Source organism: Amblyomma maculatum, chromosome 6, assembly GCF_055883805.1.
Source record: "Amblyomma maculatum isolate TAMU_Amacu chromosome 6, ASM5588380v1, whole genome shotgun sequence".
In the NCBI taxonomy this organism is placed as follows: domain Eukaryota; kingdom Metazoa; phylum Arthropoda; class Arachnida; order Ixodida; family Ixodidae; genus Amblyomma; species Amblyomma maculatum.
Genome location: NC_139349.1, coordinates 32,732,418 through 32,747,830, shown reverse-complemented (window position 1 = coordinate 32,747,830; position 15,413 = coordinate 32,732,418). Strand labels below are relative to the sequence as shown.

The window sequence follows — 15,413 nt, the reverse complement described above, 5'->3', positions numbered from 1 at the left end:
AAGCTCGATAGTGCTCCTCGGCGACTGAATATCGGTGGCGCCTACGCCAACCGTGGCATACGAAGTGGCCGAAGTTGTCGCAAGGGGAAAAAGATTCATTGATGGAGGCGCGCAGAAGGTGCGCGAAATCGTTGCAGCCAGGCGTGGTGCAATAGGCGTGGCTGTCTCCCGTCGTGTACGCTATGAAAGCTGTCAGCACCACCAAGGCTGCTACAGCGATCAGCAGAATACAGGCTGAAAGGCACAACTGTTCTTGTCGGCCTCCAGAGCTGGCTCTCGTACTCAGCAAAACGTTCACGATCTGCGCACGAATGCAGAGAAATCGATACTAGCCACAAGTCCTAGGCATTGAATGGACATCTTTCCCTTCCCAGTATTATACGAGTCAAGATAAGTGCACGTATTCTAGCTCCAAGTTTCTGTTGCTGCCGACACATGGTGGAAGAGAAATGCTATTAGCTCAAGTTTTCTATTTTCATTTCAAAATACATTATGTAGTTCGACAGCAATCGGTGCCTGTTATCCACAGATAAATTGCGGTGACCACTTATCGGTGTAATTTGTTGCAGATAAATACAATGAGCTGTCAACGTTTAGGCAGTGCAGGACTTTTTAGGTCAATCTTATGATTCTCATAAAGGGAGGTGAGCGCAGATGTCTGTGCCTGGAGAAATCTTATTTTTTGTCTACACAAGCGTGAAGTGAACTTCATGTGTGGACGGAAAATATTACAGCTCATATATTAGCTTCAACTGCATAAACGCTGGCTTGAGTCGTAAATATACGCACTTTTAAATGTGTCAACATTGAAGACCCATGGCACGATAGCATGTGACAGTATACGTTAAAGGCCACGAAAAGCACCTAGTAAGAATACGAGCAAATCGCGAAGTCCTTTCAGGGATAAAGCAGTTTACGTTAAGGCACCGGTACTGTGATTTTGGACACCGAGCTACGCGTACTACTTACGAAAGCTACCATTTTGGCTGCTCATGCATGAGCACGTTAAGCCCTTACCGACGTCCTACTGTGATCGGACAGAACGGCGGGCTTCATAAAGACGTTTCGTCGCAATCTTCAGAGACAGATATGATCGAAGCGTTGAAACTGGACAGCAGTCTTCTTCTGCTTTTCCTTGGGGCATGCGCTCACTCCATCTTCATCCTTTTTAACAGGTCTTTTTTGTACTGCGCGTTCTTATTGCGGCATTAACGCCCACGTTTTGAGCGCCTTTTTTTCATACGAAAGGATTAGGAAGGCCGTAAGGCGAGAACTGTCCGTCGGTGTCTATCTGAAGCGTCAGTAAGTACGCATGTGTATGTGTGTATTAAGTGAACAGTGGCGATAGAAAAGGTAACAGGAGATGAGTAGTAGAAGAAAACTACATATGGCTAAGGTAGCAATGATTCATGACATTAATAATCATGCAAAAGAAAAATTATCAAGTAAAATTAAAAATCACGAAGCTCTGCCTTTGGAGCCTTGGCATTACAGCGTTAAAATAGAGTTACAGCATAACGCAATTCGTTAGCCTAGCAATAGAAAAACTTTATTAAGATCAGATTAGTTATCAGGAGGGCGGCCTTGCCCTCATGTCCTTGTCAGGCGGCCGAGATCCATTGGGAACTAGCTACTTCGAAGGCTTGCATGATAGTGGTTTTTTGCTATTCGAGATACAGGCTATGTAGCAGAACCTCCAATGACTCTTACTGTCGACTAAAATGGAGGATCGGGCGCATGCCCACACTATGCTAGGTTCGTCTGTTCTTCACAGGCCCTCCTACATTTGCCATCGTTTAAGCCAGGCAGGAACATACTCAGTGTGGCTGAGTTCGGAAAGGTGCCCACTTCTTCCTCCACGCTGCTTCCTCCGATCTTGCTAAGCATCCTATGTGGTTATGGATATTTCCGTCTCTTAAGTCTGTAGAACTGCGTGATATCGCGAAAAGAGTACAGCCGCTCGTTTCCTGGAATGTATCCATCCTTGGAAGGAATGGAGAGATCGGTCGGAAAGTCAGCGCTCGGGCGAGCTCGTGAGTTTCATCAATACCTTGAAAGGGTTCGATGCGCAGGCGCCCCTTAAAGCAAGACGATTAGATTCCCAAATTTTTCGACAGTTATGCGTGCTGCCGCTGGAGATACTCTGCCTAAATTAAAATTGCGTATCGATTCCTTAGAGTCGCTAATGACCACGTTTATGCTGCGTACCCAAATCGCCTTAACGGAGTTACACGGCGCCAGATGCAGGCCTGCCGGCCGTGAACACTGACGAAATATTCTTCAGCAGCTCCACCATGGCATCTTAGACCCTGCCTAATCTCCCCACAATGACAAGATGGCCCTGGCCTTGGATCTGAGAGGATTCATTTTTAGTTAGGTCGGGCTGGTTGGTTCATAACAGATGCGAAGAAATAACAGCGCGAGCGAGACGCGGATGAAGATGCAAAAGACGCAGACAAACGCCGAACCAGCAAGCCTGTAAAGGGCACAACCGCAACAACAACAACATAGAATGAACTGCGCGACCGAATCGATTTTGCGGATGAAACGAACGAACGTAACCACTTATAACGCTTTATTCGTCTCGGAAGGAACAGCAATAAGCGAACGCCGAAGCCACCTCTGCAAACGGCGAGCAGAGCTATCGAACCTCCGCCCCATCTCCCTTACCTCTTTTGTCGGCAAACGTATGCAGATGATGATGCGGAATATGCTGTCCGAGTACCTTGAAACACAACACGTCTTCTGCGGACACATGACACGGATTTCGCCCACACATCCGTACAGGATGTCCTGCTTCAACTACACTGGGAAACCCTTCCCCCCCTTGAGTGCCCTCATAACGACAGGGTCGTACTCGCCCTGGATCTTAAAGGGCAGTCGGCAATGTAACGCGCGAGATCGTCGGTCATTTAAGTCAAACCCACTGCGGCCATCGTGCCTTCCAATACATCCGTAAATTCCTTACGAATCGCCAGTCTTACATCCCCTTTAAGGATTGCAAACACGGTTGAATTTCCCCTATAGGCACCAAAGGAACGCCGCAAGGTACAGTGCTTTCTCCCCTCCTATTCCATTTGGCCATGATGCACCTGCCGACCCAGCTGGGTGCTGTCGCGGGTGTCCACATTGCTTTGTACGCCGACGACATCACCATGTGGCCCACGCAGCTAGAGCTCGCTTGGAGGCACTGATGCCAATCTGCAGCAGGCGGCGACTATAGTGGACCGCAATGCTCACCGCTGCAGCTTTCAATGCTAACCATAAAAGTCTGAATTTGTGCACATCCGCCCCTCACCTAAATGCAGTACCAAAATTCAACTTTCCCTTCAGTCAGGTCCAATTCCAGAATTACAAGAAGTCCGAGTACTGGCCGGGATTTTTTCTTCACCAGCCCCGCAAGCCAGACACAACACTGGCTAAACATTGCAAGGTGGGGGACCAGGTGAGCCGCATGGTCTGCTAAATTTCCAATAAACGCGGGGGCTACGAAGTAAGGATGCTCTGCAGCTTGCAAACGCCTTCCTAACCAGTTGACTCTTCTATTCGACTCCATACCTCCACTACGGAAGCAAGATGAGGATGCTCCCGAGGTCATTCGCCGCAAAATCATTAGGCGAGCCCTCGATAATTCGGTGAATACCTCCAACCAGCGCCTCATGTCGCTGGAGTGGTGAACACCTTCAGGGAATTGAGGGCACACCTCACAAATCCATACATGTATTTTTCGCAGACACAATCGGGTCGCCGCCTTCTTGCCAGGCTCCAAATCCAGCACACCACACTTATGGAAAAACGGGTAAGCATTCCAACACCATGGAGATGCGCCCTCCGCGTACGCCCAATTCCTGCCAAAATGACACGCGGAGGCCACGATGGCCAACGCCTGGCGCGGCTGGAAGCTCTGGCACGCTATTGTGGCTCATAAACCCGCCGTTTATTATGTGGACGTCTCCGGCCGCAACGTGGGGGATGGTAAACGGCTGGTCTTAGCTTCAGGGCCCGCAACATAACCTATGTGGAGGAGGTCGCCATAACATTGGCTGCTTCCCACTACGACTTAAAATATATAATTTCCGACTCGCGAGGGACCTGTCGGAAAAATAGCTCCTACATTGCAGACTCCGCTCACCAATATATTATTGGGGTTCCTGCTCACCAGTGGCTGGCTGGAAACGGAGATGCTGGTGCGGCCGTCTGCGCGCCCTCTATCCGGGTTTCCTCCTCCTCCGACCAGAACGCTGATCCTAATCCGGCTTATACATTCAAAGATATCGTAAACTGCCACAAATCTGCAGCCTTTACCTCCGCCCATGTAAAGGCCTTTAAAAAGCTATTTTGACACTGCATTCTCTGGTAGCTGCCCGCAATGTGGGGCGGTGTCTTCGAATACCAACCCGCATGGTGTGGTTAACTAGTGAACCAGCGCAACAGCACAAGGCCAAGGGAAGAAAGGGACAGACACCCTGCTGTCTGCGTCGGTCCCTTGGCCTTGCGCAGTTTCACTAGTTATGTCAGACCAACTCGCCCACCAGTAGATGTTATACAGCACGATGCGAGCCTGCCCCTCCAATCCCAGCTATCCCCCTGTCACCAATCCAATCCGGGAGGACTGGGATGCGACCCTACTCGGCTGCTCTGACCTGCAGGCTCAACGGGCCCCAGTGGCGTGGTTCAGAACTAGGGACTATACCTGTATTGATTTTGACTTCTCGGCTGGCACTGATTTGAAGGCTGCTGATACGTCTGCCGTCTCTTTGATCCCCTGAGCTGCTCTCGGCGAGTACGCTGGCATAAAAAAGCCTGCATGGGCGGGCTTAACTTTTCCGTTACGAAACGGACACCCTCCGTGCTGTATTGCAGTCCGTCACTTGCATCCCCGAAACCCATCCTGTTGCCTGGTGTTTGTTCATCCTGCACCATCGCTTTAGTTGCACGTTGGCAATATGACTGCACGGACCTATCCGCCTCGGAAGGTGACCTTTAGCATTGAGCACACGATCAGCATTGTCGGTCTGTCCAGGTATTACTCAGTGCTCTGACAATAGCGTGGAGGTGCATCGGAGTGCATCAGCTATAGATGATGAACGTGAATGAACATATTGGCGCTGTATTGACCAGACTTGCCATTCGTAGTAACATATCTCACTGCATATTCTGCCGCGCCACGGATGAAACGGGAGCTACACTAGAGGGCAAGAAGCAAGAATCTTGCTATGGTAATTTGGCAGACGCGTGAGTGCGACTGGGATCACTGATGTCAGCGCCACGCGCCGGCCCCAAGCCTCAAGTGAACTAGAATGTGGTATTCACCAGCCGCTTGTACCTAGACCACTTTACTCATACCTGCGTGAATAAAAATTTACGAAAGATTTAATACCGTAAGGGTAGCATCACATCGCTGCCACTGAAGTGAGGTGTACCGGCGCCTCCCATTGCAAAGCGGGTGATTCCGTTAGCATTATAAAAATAGAAGTGTTGGGTAAGAAAGGGAGCAGCTGCAACTCTCCAGCAGAACGAGAGTACTTGTGACTAGCGACGCTGACAGGCGAGGCATCAGCACACGTACACTTGAGGATGAAGTTGTACATGCCCTGAAGTAGTAACGCAGGCGGATCCGCGGGCGTGTGTCGAACACTCCCGCGTGAACGCATTGCGGGTCAGCGTGGAAATTATACATTTAGTTTAGCGCTACCGCTCGCCACTACTTTCTGCGTGCCAAATTCGCCGGCATTTGACGGGAACGCCGTCGGGTTGGAGAAAAAATCAAAAGAAGCGATGTAGGGCTGTGTGTACTGAAGTCATGTCGCTTATGTCTCACGGAGATGCCAGATTCAGAAAGGCTGACATCAGCTGGAAGGTAGCTACAGGAACAAGCATTGGCTTGTAGACGAAGATCCCAACTTGCGGGAAAGCCAGCAAAGACTATGATGGTCCGTCAACTTCAAAAGAGCGGCCACAGAGGTAAGGACATAATTTGGTAAGAGCCCAAATAACCAAACATAATAACCGAGTAATCGGACTCCGCCTTCGTAATTGACCCCAGACGTCCTCCTGGGCTACGGTAGGAGCTGTCGGGTCGAAGTGACGTAGGACGGGCGGTGCCGTGAGCATGCGGCGCAATGTATTCAAGGGGTCGCATCTGGATGACCACAGCGAAAACGTCGGAACAGCCGGGCAGAAGTTAAGAAAGGAGCAGCAGCTGAAGCAAAGCTTTTCATAACTTAATAAGCAAGTAAGATCAAAGAGCCAGGAAGCTGCACAGGCAGTGGTGGAAGCAGGCTTGAGTACTTGAGCAGTTGAGGGTCAGCAGCAATAATGCCCTTTTGTAGCAGCTTCGGGAAAATAAAACGAGTTTTGATTGCCAATTGCAATTATTGCGAAAGCAATACTACTACCATTTTCAGCCCTTCGCACAGCCACGGTCGATAGGCACGCATGTTTCTAAGGTCAAACATTGCCAACCGCAATTATTGCGAAAGCAATACTACTCCCATTTTCAGCCCTTCGCATAGCCACGGTCGGTAGGCACGTTTGTCCTTTAATGGCCCCAGAGGCTGTGACAACACACCAGCTGCAAGAGATGGGCTACCAAGTCGAGTCGTCTGGTGGCGGCGGTCGTGGCGCGCGCCGTGGATGAGATAATGACGTCACTGCAACGTCATACCAGCTGCGAGAGATGGGCTACCAAGTCGAGTCGTCGGGTGGCGGCGGTCGGTAGGCACGCTGCAGCTGGAGCCGCGCTGCTACCGAGTAGAGGCGCTGCTGTCACCTCTTCTCTCGCAGTTGAGAGGAGGAAAACAAGACCATTTTATTTAGGAGGTCGCAATTTTTTTGTGTGTGTTTGCGTTAGAAAAGCTCCTGGATTACGGCAATGCATTTTCTAGCAGTACTGCCGCCATTTCGTGGAGCGATGGCCGGAACTTCGGCAGATGACGGGGCCGGAGGCAGTGGCACTCTTACCGGCGTTCTGATGATTGACATAGGTAAGCGGATTTTGTTGAGTTTGTGAACTAATGCACTACAACTGTCGCACTGCTATTTACGACGGCTGTCGAGGAAGCGACACAGACAGCGCCAAGCTTCTTTCATGCTATTTAATTGCGTTCGATAGACTACGATTGCCAGCCAGGATAACACAGCTATTTCATGAATGTTTATGTTAGCGGGACTTCTTTACTTGAGTACACTTGGTGTGTATATGCGATTTTTATTGTTTGATCAGTCCCGCCTGAACTCGTTTCGGGAAAGCTGACCGGTATACAATTCACGATTTCGAACACGTGCTACAGTGCACTTCTCTGCGAGATACGTGTCGTGCCAAAATAAAGCGCTCGATCCTCTGTGCGCTCTGTTTCAGCGGGTTATCGATGAGATAAATACTCACTAACGAGCAGATCCAGTGATCAGTACGAGATTTAATCATGTAGAGCGTGTAGTCACCGAGCGAAAGCGACGTCTACACTTGTTGGCGTCGCGTATGTCACCGTCGCTAGTTTGGGGATTTGGCCACTGAGCGATCAACGACCGTTCTCTCTGCCTCGTTTTTTTTTCCCTCGTACGTAGCGTCCTCTTTTCACTTGATGAAAGAGGAGTGTTTCGGCCGTAAATACCTCACGCTGAACAAGTGAACTTAGATCACAGGTTGCGCGGCTACTAGCTACGCGGCAGTAGAAATTCGCCGCGCCTCCCTTTCTTCTATTGTGTTTTGGCGAGCACTTAGAGCGCTTGCAGTCCTCTCCAAGTTACGCTTTTTCACAAGTTTTCTAGGCTTTGGTATCTTGACTGGGGCAGTTAGCGCACTCTTGTTTTGCCAAGACCCATTGTTTGCGGTAATAACCTTGCTGTTACATTGCTTCCTCGGCTAGTTAGGTGATATAGCATGCAACGAGAATTTTGAAGTGTTTTTTTCTATTTCTCTTCGCTACTTCCTTCCATTTCTGATTATGTGTCCTTGATATTTGTCTGCAGGTGACAAGCTGTACAGCCATCCAACTGTTGTCACTGACTGGAGTGACGACATAGAGAAGTGGCCACGCGTGCAGATGCCACATTATTTTTTACCTCCTTGAGAAGAAAGCGTGACATCAAGGAGGTGAAATCATTCAGGAGCATGCAGTCGTACTCGTATTTGCAGAGTGGTTGGGTTGGGACGGTGCTCATGCACACAGTAGCTGAGCAATAGAGGGTTTACAAAAGTACGTCTGGCAACCGTGAGCGGCACGCTGATCCAGCGCTGGCCGCCATATTTTGTTCGCTCCATCCGTTCGCTTCGTGTCCGTCCGTCAACGCTCGCCGTTCTGTTCGCGCTTTTCACGGTTTAACCTAGTGTGCCGTGCTTGGACCTCTCTTCGGTCCCTGGCGGTTTCTGTTAGCGACGCCTAGAAGCGTATTTTGACAGCCGAGACGTGGCGGGGTCCACCAGCTGCGCTGCCGAGCGCAGTTACAAATTGCTCTACGAGTCGTGCATGAGCCCCTCGGCAATCCGCAGCGTCATTCCTATCCAGGTACAGTATCCAGAGTTCTGTAATATGGATTTTTTTTTTGTCTGTGCGCCTTTGCTGTTTACTTAAACGCCTATGAGATCATCGCGAGTTTGTTTGCTTGGTTTGCGCAATCGCCGTCGTTCATCCTACTGGAAGATACTTGGTTGGTGAAATGAGCGAGGATGCATTTTATTTTATGATAAAAGGATCGCGTAATTTGACGCAAGTTGGACTGGCGCTTAGCACTTTCCTTCCCATGCTGTCGACGCAGTAGTTGGCATCAGTCTCGGAAATAATCGGGGGCTGCGTAAAAAAAAAAGTGCCATGGTAATTTGTGCTTCCAGTGATTGAATATTGATTGGTGTGCGATAGGCGATGACGAGCTAAATATTTGTAATTAATTGATCAATTGATGAAATAAAGAAACGAAAAAAGAAAAAAATTGGAAAGTAAGGGTTTAAAGGTGTCAGAATGAAAAAGCAGTGCTTGGTGATGCTAAGGAACAAAATTTAGAATGTGTAATTTATTAATTGAAATAATTGATGAATGTGTTCAAAAGCCGATTGTTGCTGACGCATGCGTATTGGTGTATAAAAATGTAAAACGTGAAATAAAATAAAAATAAAGAAATGATAGAAATATAACATAACATACGTAACAGAAATATAACATACATAACATACTACACTTTTGTGTAGTATGTTACCTTTGATGAATTCATATTTCACTGTATTGCATTATTTTCGCCCCTCCTGCTAGGGCCCAGTTAGGGCTTGCAGTAATTGGTTAAATAAAATAAATAAGAGCTAAAATATAACACGTGAAGAAAGTAATCATCGTGCGTGTGTGTATCAGAGAGAGACACTATCGCGTTATACCTTTAACGGCGGAGCTTAAGTGACCCCCTAATTTTTTTATAACGATATATAATATAAATCTGATTTTATGAACACAGCCAGTTGCACAAAGCACAAACACTTCGCAGTGATGCGAGTTGACTTTTAAAATTTCTTTTCGTTTCAGCCGAGTTCCTCCTCCTCCGAGCTCCTCGAAGCTTCCAATGTCAGCGCTTTCATATGAGATTACGCTTCAAATGTTACTTTCTGACAAAGGGAATAAACAAGAAATTGACATATTTAAAAATTCCAGTGAATTTCAAGTAGCTATGAATTAGCGAACCATCGGGCGACTCGAAAAAACACAAAAATGAAGCGCACGCTTCGTTATTTTATCGGCCGCGCTGGCAGGTATAAAACCTGAGCTGCGCGCTCTGGACACGGGCTGCACGTGAGCATGTTACAACACACTAGTGGGATGTCATCTTTTCTTGCTTTTCTAGACGACGCGGGTTTGGCAGCCGCTTGCTTTTGCAGCGTGAAACACGCACCTCGGGCGCACTAGACAACCGTATTGCTCTCTGCACCAAGCACTACTATTTCGTACCACTGTGAAAAGTAGTTTCGGTAATCATGTCTGTGTCTTAAATCTAATACACAATGGTAAATGCAACTTACGTACAAAATTTTCAAAGAACGTATTGGCACAATAGCGTTCGTTACACATGCATTGCTTCTTCTCCCGTGTCCTTCATCGCAGCATAAGCTTATCCTTCAAGTTCACAAGGCTCCATAGCGCGCAAAACAACCTTGCTGTTTTAGGTGATAGCACATTCTGTGAGCTAGCTCCCAGTCAGAGGGACGTGCAGTAATTCTTTACATGTTGCAAGTGGCCTTTGTAAACCCGATTAGGACTGCAAACAAACGGTCACATATACGCGTATACCTTGATTCCGCGCGCTGGCTGCAGAAGGGCACGCAACAACATGCTGGCATGATTCCGAATAGAGCTTGGAGCTAACAGCGACTGCTGTGATGTTAAAAGATGAAACAATCGCTTGTGAGCATTCCAATGCACTTTTCGGTGCATGCACGGGTTCTACGAAGGCGCACGTTGACAGCGTACTCGATGGGAGGCGCGGGCGGACTGAGCAAAACATGGCCGCTGCGCACAGTTTGTTTCTTTCACTAGATGGCGCTAACTTTTGTAAAGCCTCTATTGACATTGCTGAAATGCCAAGTTCAGGCCTCACAGTCAGTCAAAGTTCTTCACGAAGCATGGGTGTGTTGCACAAGAAGTGGTGACGTTATAAACCTTCCGTTCATAGCCCAGCTTAAGCATAGGTATGGAGTTCATGGGAGTACGTTGTCCACCAACAAAGTGTTCCGAGCACACCGCCCGCGCATACCAGCGAGAAAGGGGAGAGGTGGAGTGGCTCCGAGCACGCCGCTTCAAGGCTGTTTTCCTCCTCGCGGCGAAAACTGTCTATATAAATGCTCGCGCTTGCTTAGCTGAGGCACTCGCTATGCATCCCGATAGACAGGAAGAGAAGTCACACCGTCTCGATGAAACCAGGAAATGATATCGGCCTCGAGGTCGAGCAGTCACCCCTTAGCGTCATAGTGGCGAACCTTACCCAGTGCGGATGCGTGTTCGCGTCGCGTGCTAGCCCGCAGTGATTTAAGTGCGCGCGTACAAGAGTGCTTTTTGTCTGTACCACTTCGCGGTTCCTGTGCACCTTTGCTTATATATCTGCCTCTTGCAAAATAAATATTAACAGACTATCACTCCACGCTACATTAAAAAGAAATACTTCTCCGTATTGACTATGTCACGTTGAAAAGAACATCAGTCGCGCGGTCTTCGGCGCTTCGGCTTATTTGACAAGCGATGTCGCAAACGAAGCGCTGCTGTCATTAGGCGCCGTGTCAAAGAAAAACAGGTTACTGCCGTCAATACAACTTAATGCAAAAGCTCAAAAATTCTATATATATATATTTTTTTGTAATACCGCAACCACTGAAACATGCGACCGCAAAAAAAAAGTATTTGGGCTTATAAAGGCATGACCCAAGCAATAGCAGAGAAAAAAGCTTGTGGGCAGCCAAGCCAAGAACATGCAGCGATTGCAATGCCGCTGAAGACAATGGTTCTAAATTGTCATCCTTACAGTATTAAAGCAAGCTGTCACATTGAAACCACGCTAAAATTTTGATTTGGTGTTGACCAGAGTGTGAAATAACTCGACATATTTATAAAAGAAGAAAAGCCAACTACACGCTGCTGGTGGAATTTGCACCCATTTCTGTTAGTGACATGCAAGGCACCGCCACTGTCTTTACATTTACTTTACCGCATCGCCCAGTGCTCACCCCTTTCCTTTTATGAAGCGAACACCAAGCCAACCATTCCAAATAAGCATACCCGCCATTCTCTACTGGCCGTAGTCCCAATCCTCTACCCACAACAAGACTACGCCGACCAGGTCACACCTACAGGTTCAGCAATCGCTGATCCAAATGGAAAGTAGCATGGCATGAGTCAACAAGGCCTTAAAGTTAAATTCCGCTTTCAGGAATGCTCCAAAATAAAGCACAACTGAATCTCGCTTCCCGAAGCACTCAGTATTTCTTCACAGGTGCAATGTGCTTACGTGCCTAGAACATTAGATGAACTTACTTTCAGGTTGGAACAACTGCTAGTGAATCCTGGCATGCACTAATTCTTCGTACTCCCATCACTTTGTGATTTTAATGCCATCAACAGCAAATACGGGAGGCGAAATGCCAATTGCCAGCCAAGTCTTTAGCCCAAGCTGTCTGCACTCACTAGCACTTTCTGGCTAAGCTGTGCTCACTGCTACACGTCTTCTCAGTGCCTCAGCTCATTTCTCAGGTTCAGTGCTGATAGAGTAGAGGCCGTCCGGATCACAACACAGGCCTTGTCATTGCACGGCGACATTGTACCCAGAGAACGCAATACTCAGGCACCCTAGCTGGCATTAAAACATTTGTATTACACTCTCTCTGCTATTGTGTGACCTTTTTTGCATTCTTCTTTCGAGCTTGCATTTTTCTACAGCCACAGCAACAGCTACACCGGAGTTTATTGCAACAAGATACTGCTTCATACCCCTTCCGCGGGTTAGGGCAGTGTTTGAAAAATCCATTTATTCCACCTCAGAGCCATACCATGGGCCCAGGAACCATGGATGGGGTTGTGATGTTTTAGCTGGCATGCTCAAAAAAGGCTCGGTCTTAGTGAGCCCGTGTCTGTTGGCTAAAACGAGAGAAAATAAGTAAAATAAAATGAAAATGACAGAGTCCAGCTGCATGCCCCATCACTTTGCCTAGTACCTGCACAAAAGAAAAGGATACAAATTCTCATTCAATAGTTTGCAACTTTATCAAATCAGTTTGCTAACTTTTCCACTGCCGGCAATACAGCAGGCCATTAGAACCTCTGAATTTTATGTCTGGACATCTCAATGAAGTAAGCAAAACTCACACCCGATTCAGGTTAGCCTATATTCCTTCTAGCTCAAGAACATGCATGACGCCGGACTGGCGGCCCAGACGGTGATGATCTAAACCAAGGCTTCGTTTCTTGATTCAAGGAACGCGAACAGCAATCAATATGTACCGTCTTTGCCAAAAGTAACCAGGCTGTGTGTTTTGATTCTCACTTGTATTATAAAGCCAATGAGGATTCCCACTTTACCCCAACTAGTGAAGACAGGTGCTCAAATGTGCACTGCAGAAATTTACAGCTTCAGACGTGGTATGAATCTGCTACCATATGGCTAAGAAGCAGATCCTGCAGTCTGGTTACTTTTGGCAAAGACGGTACCAAGGAACTCCCCCTCCCCAGCAGCCCCACCGACCAGATTAGGTTGTCATAAGTGTCACAATCAGGCATTGTTGTTTTGTGCATGGAACTCCTCGATTTGTTTGTTTTCCTTTAACTTTACCTCAAGTACCACCACATACTTGCCAAAGGCCGGCAGCCACCACCACTTCAGAAAATTTGTTACACTGTTCACTATATGCATAATCAGCATCGGCCAACCTTCATGTGGCACCAGTTTTCCCAACATTCGTATCAAAATTCCGACGAAACTGTTTATCGCATGCATTCCAAGTGATGTCAGACAGTTTCTCATAACATACAGCATACATGTGCTAGTAAAGTTGGATGCTAGCTTGCAATGGGGAGTCAAACCAACAATATATGTGCCAACAACTATGTGCTTCCAAAGCGAGGCTTAGGCAAATACAGCCATCAAATGCCAAGTGAAGCGTGGCAGTTATACAGAATACACAAACGTATGCACCGAATACAATAGTAGCAGAAAAAGAATAATACAAATACATCTACCAGATGCAAACTGAAGCATGGCAGTCTACATAGAATGCCAAACATACACACCAATATTTTTTTTTTCTCACCTGCTTTTCCGCTTTTTTTTTGCGGCAATCTTTTTTTTGTTTTGTTTTGATCACTTTTCGCCGTGTTATTGTTTCTCCTATGTTGTCTTATGCTGCACTGTACCCTGTATCAATGTATCTTTCCCACTCCCCTCTTTAATGCCTTCGGGCCCTGAAGGTATATGAATAAAAAAATATTAGCATAAAAAAAGAATAAATAACAGGCGTTGAAAACTTCAGAAGAAAACACTTCACCCTTAAGACTAATGCTTTTTTAATCATGTACTCTGCAGTCACTGAAATGTGCCAGCCAAACTACCACACACACAAACACACACAAAAAAAGAACCTACCTATACACTGCACTATAGAGTACATAAGCAGCATCCTGCATTAGAACAAAGTGCCCTATAACTAGACTAACCATACAGAAATCAAGTTGGGCTGCATTTCAAGGTTTGCTTCAGTCGCTACAAGTGTGCTCCTACAGAAAAATGCTTTAAAACAGCTAACACATAATAACAGGGAGAAAGAAAACCACAAGTGCAGGCACCACTAACCTGGGCCAGGATGACAGTGAAGCAGTGTCTGTATCCCCAAGGGCAGACCACATTACGTTAGTCCTCAGCAACGGCAATGTTGTCCGCCTCGCCTGCTCCGTCGCCAGCTGTCAGCAGTGCCTTCTCTGCTTTCTTCTTCTTTTTCTTGGCTGACCTGGCTATCACCGAGCGATTGAGCAGCGCCTGGGTAACGAGAGGAAAGGAAAGCAGTGAAGCCATGAGGGAGGCTGCATGCAGATGAAATGTGCAGAAAAGCAGCGCAAAACTCTGCAATCTGAAACACCCAGTCCACCCTCCAAGACAAGCCGAGAAAAGCCAGTAGCAAAGCTTGGCCTTGAGGTTGAACGTCTCAAAGCAAATGAAGGACACTGAAGTGAAAGGCACTGTACGGGGGGCCTCCCCGCATTTCTGCTCCACTGAAATGTTGGGTTCGAGCCATGGTTGCTCAGCTTAGTGCTCTAATCAGTGGGCCACGATGGTGGGGCCAATTAGCAAACTAGTGCGCCTACAGTTAACGGTGCACAGGGAAGCAACACCTTGTAGAAAAGAATTTCGTTTCCAGAGATGCACCTTCAGAAAACGCAACCTTTTGCTGCATGAGTTTCCACACTATAGGCCCCAGTCATCCTTTGAGCTTTGCTCACGATCCCATAACAAACACATGTAGCTTTAAAGAAAAGAATACTCATTCTCAAAAGCTTGAAAGGCCACATATAAGCGCTCTTCATGCTGAACTGCAAAGACATATTGCATAGCCAAATGGATGCCTTAGTTCTTTATGCTTCCAGAGAAAAAAAATGTGTAATTCACTTTAACATGTGAAGTTTCATTGAACTGTACTGAATCAAGGTCAACTATTCCGACATTTCTTGACATTCTTTTTTCTTTAAGGGGGGACACTGGTCTTAAAACTATTTTCGTTATTTACCAATCAAAATTGATGCAACTTGGTGGGTTTGTGTAGTTTTTTGTGCAGATTCCAAAACTGCAATTATTTATTTTGTGATCAAATTATTTCATGAGATAATTACACCAATTAGTCTAATTCTTATAAGAACAATTACAAAATGATCACTGAAGAAAAACTTCAGGTGAACACATTG

The 15,413-nt window shown here is 47.0% G+C and overlaps 1 protein-coding gene across 1 annotated transcript in view; it reads right to left on the bottom strand.

Annotated features, from left to right (window-relative positions):
* Positions 1–12,411: 12,411 nt before the first annotated feature.
* The window catches only part of LOC146185423 (proliferation-associated protein 2G4), a 32,312-nt gene continuing 29,310 nt past the window's right edge, over positions 12,412–15,413 (bottom strand). The window contains exons 13-14 of the mRNA XM_084606354.1: positions 14,311–14,493; positions 12,412–12,679 (exon numbers count right to left, since the gene is read on the bottom strand). Coding sequence (XP_084462480.1) covers positions 14,368–14,493 — 126 coding nt within the window. The 3' untranslated portion in view covers positions 12,412–12,679; positions 14,311–14,367. The remainder of the gene's footprint in view (positions 12,680–14,310; positions 14,494–15,413) is intronic.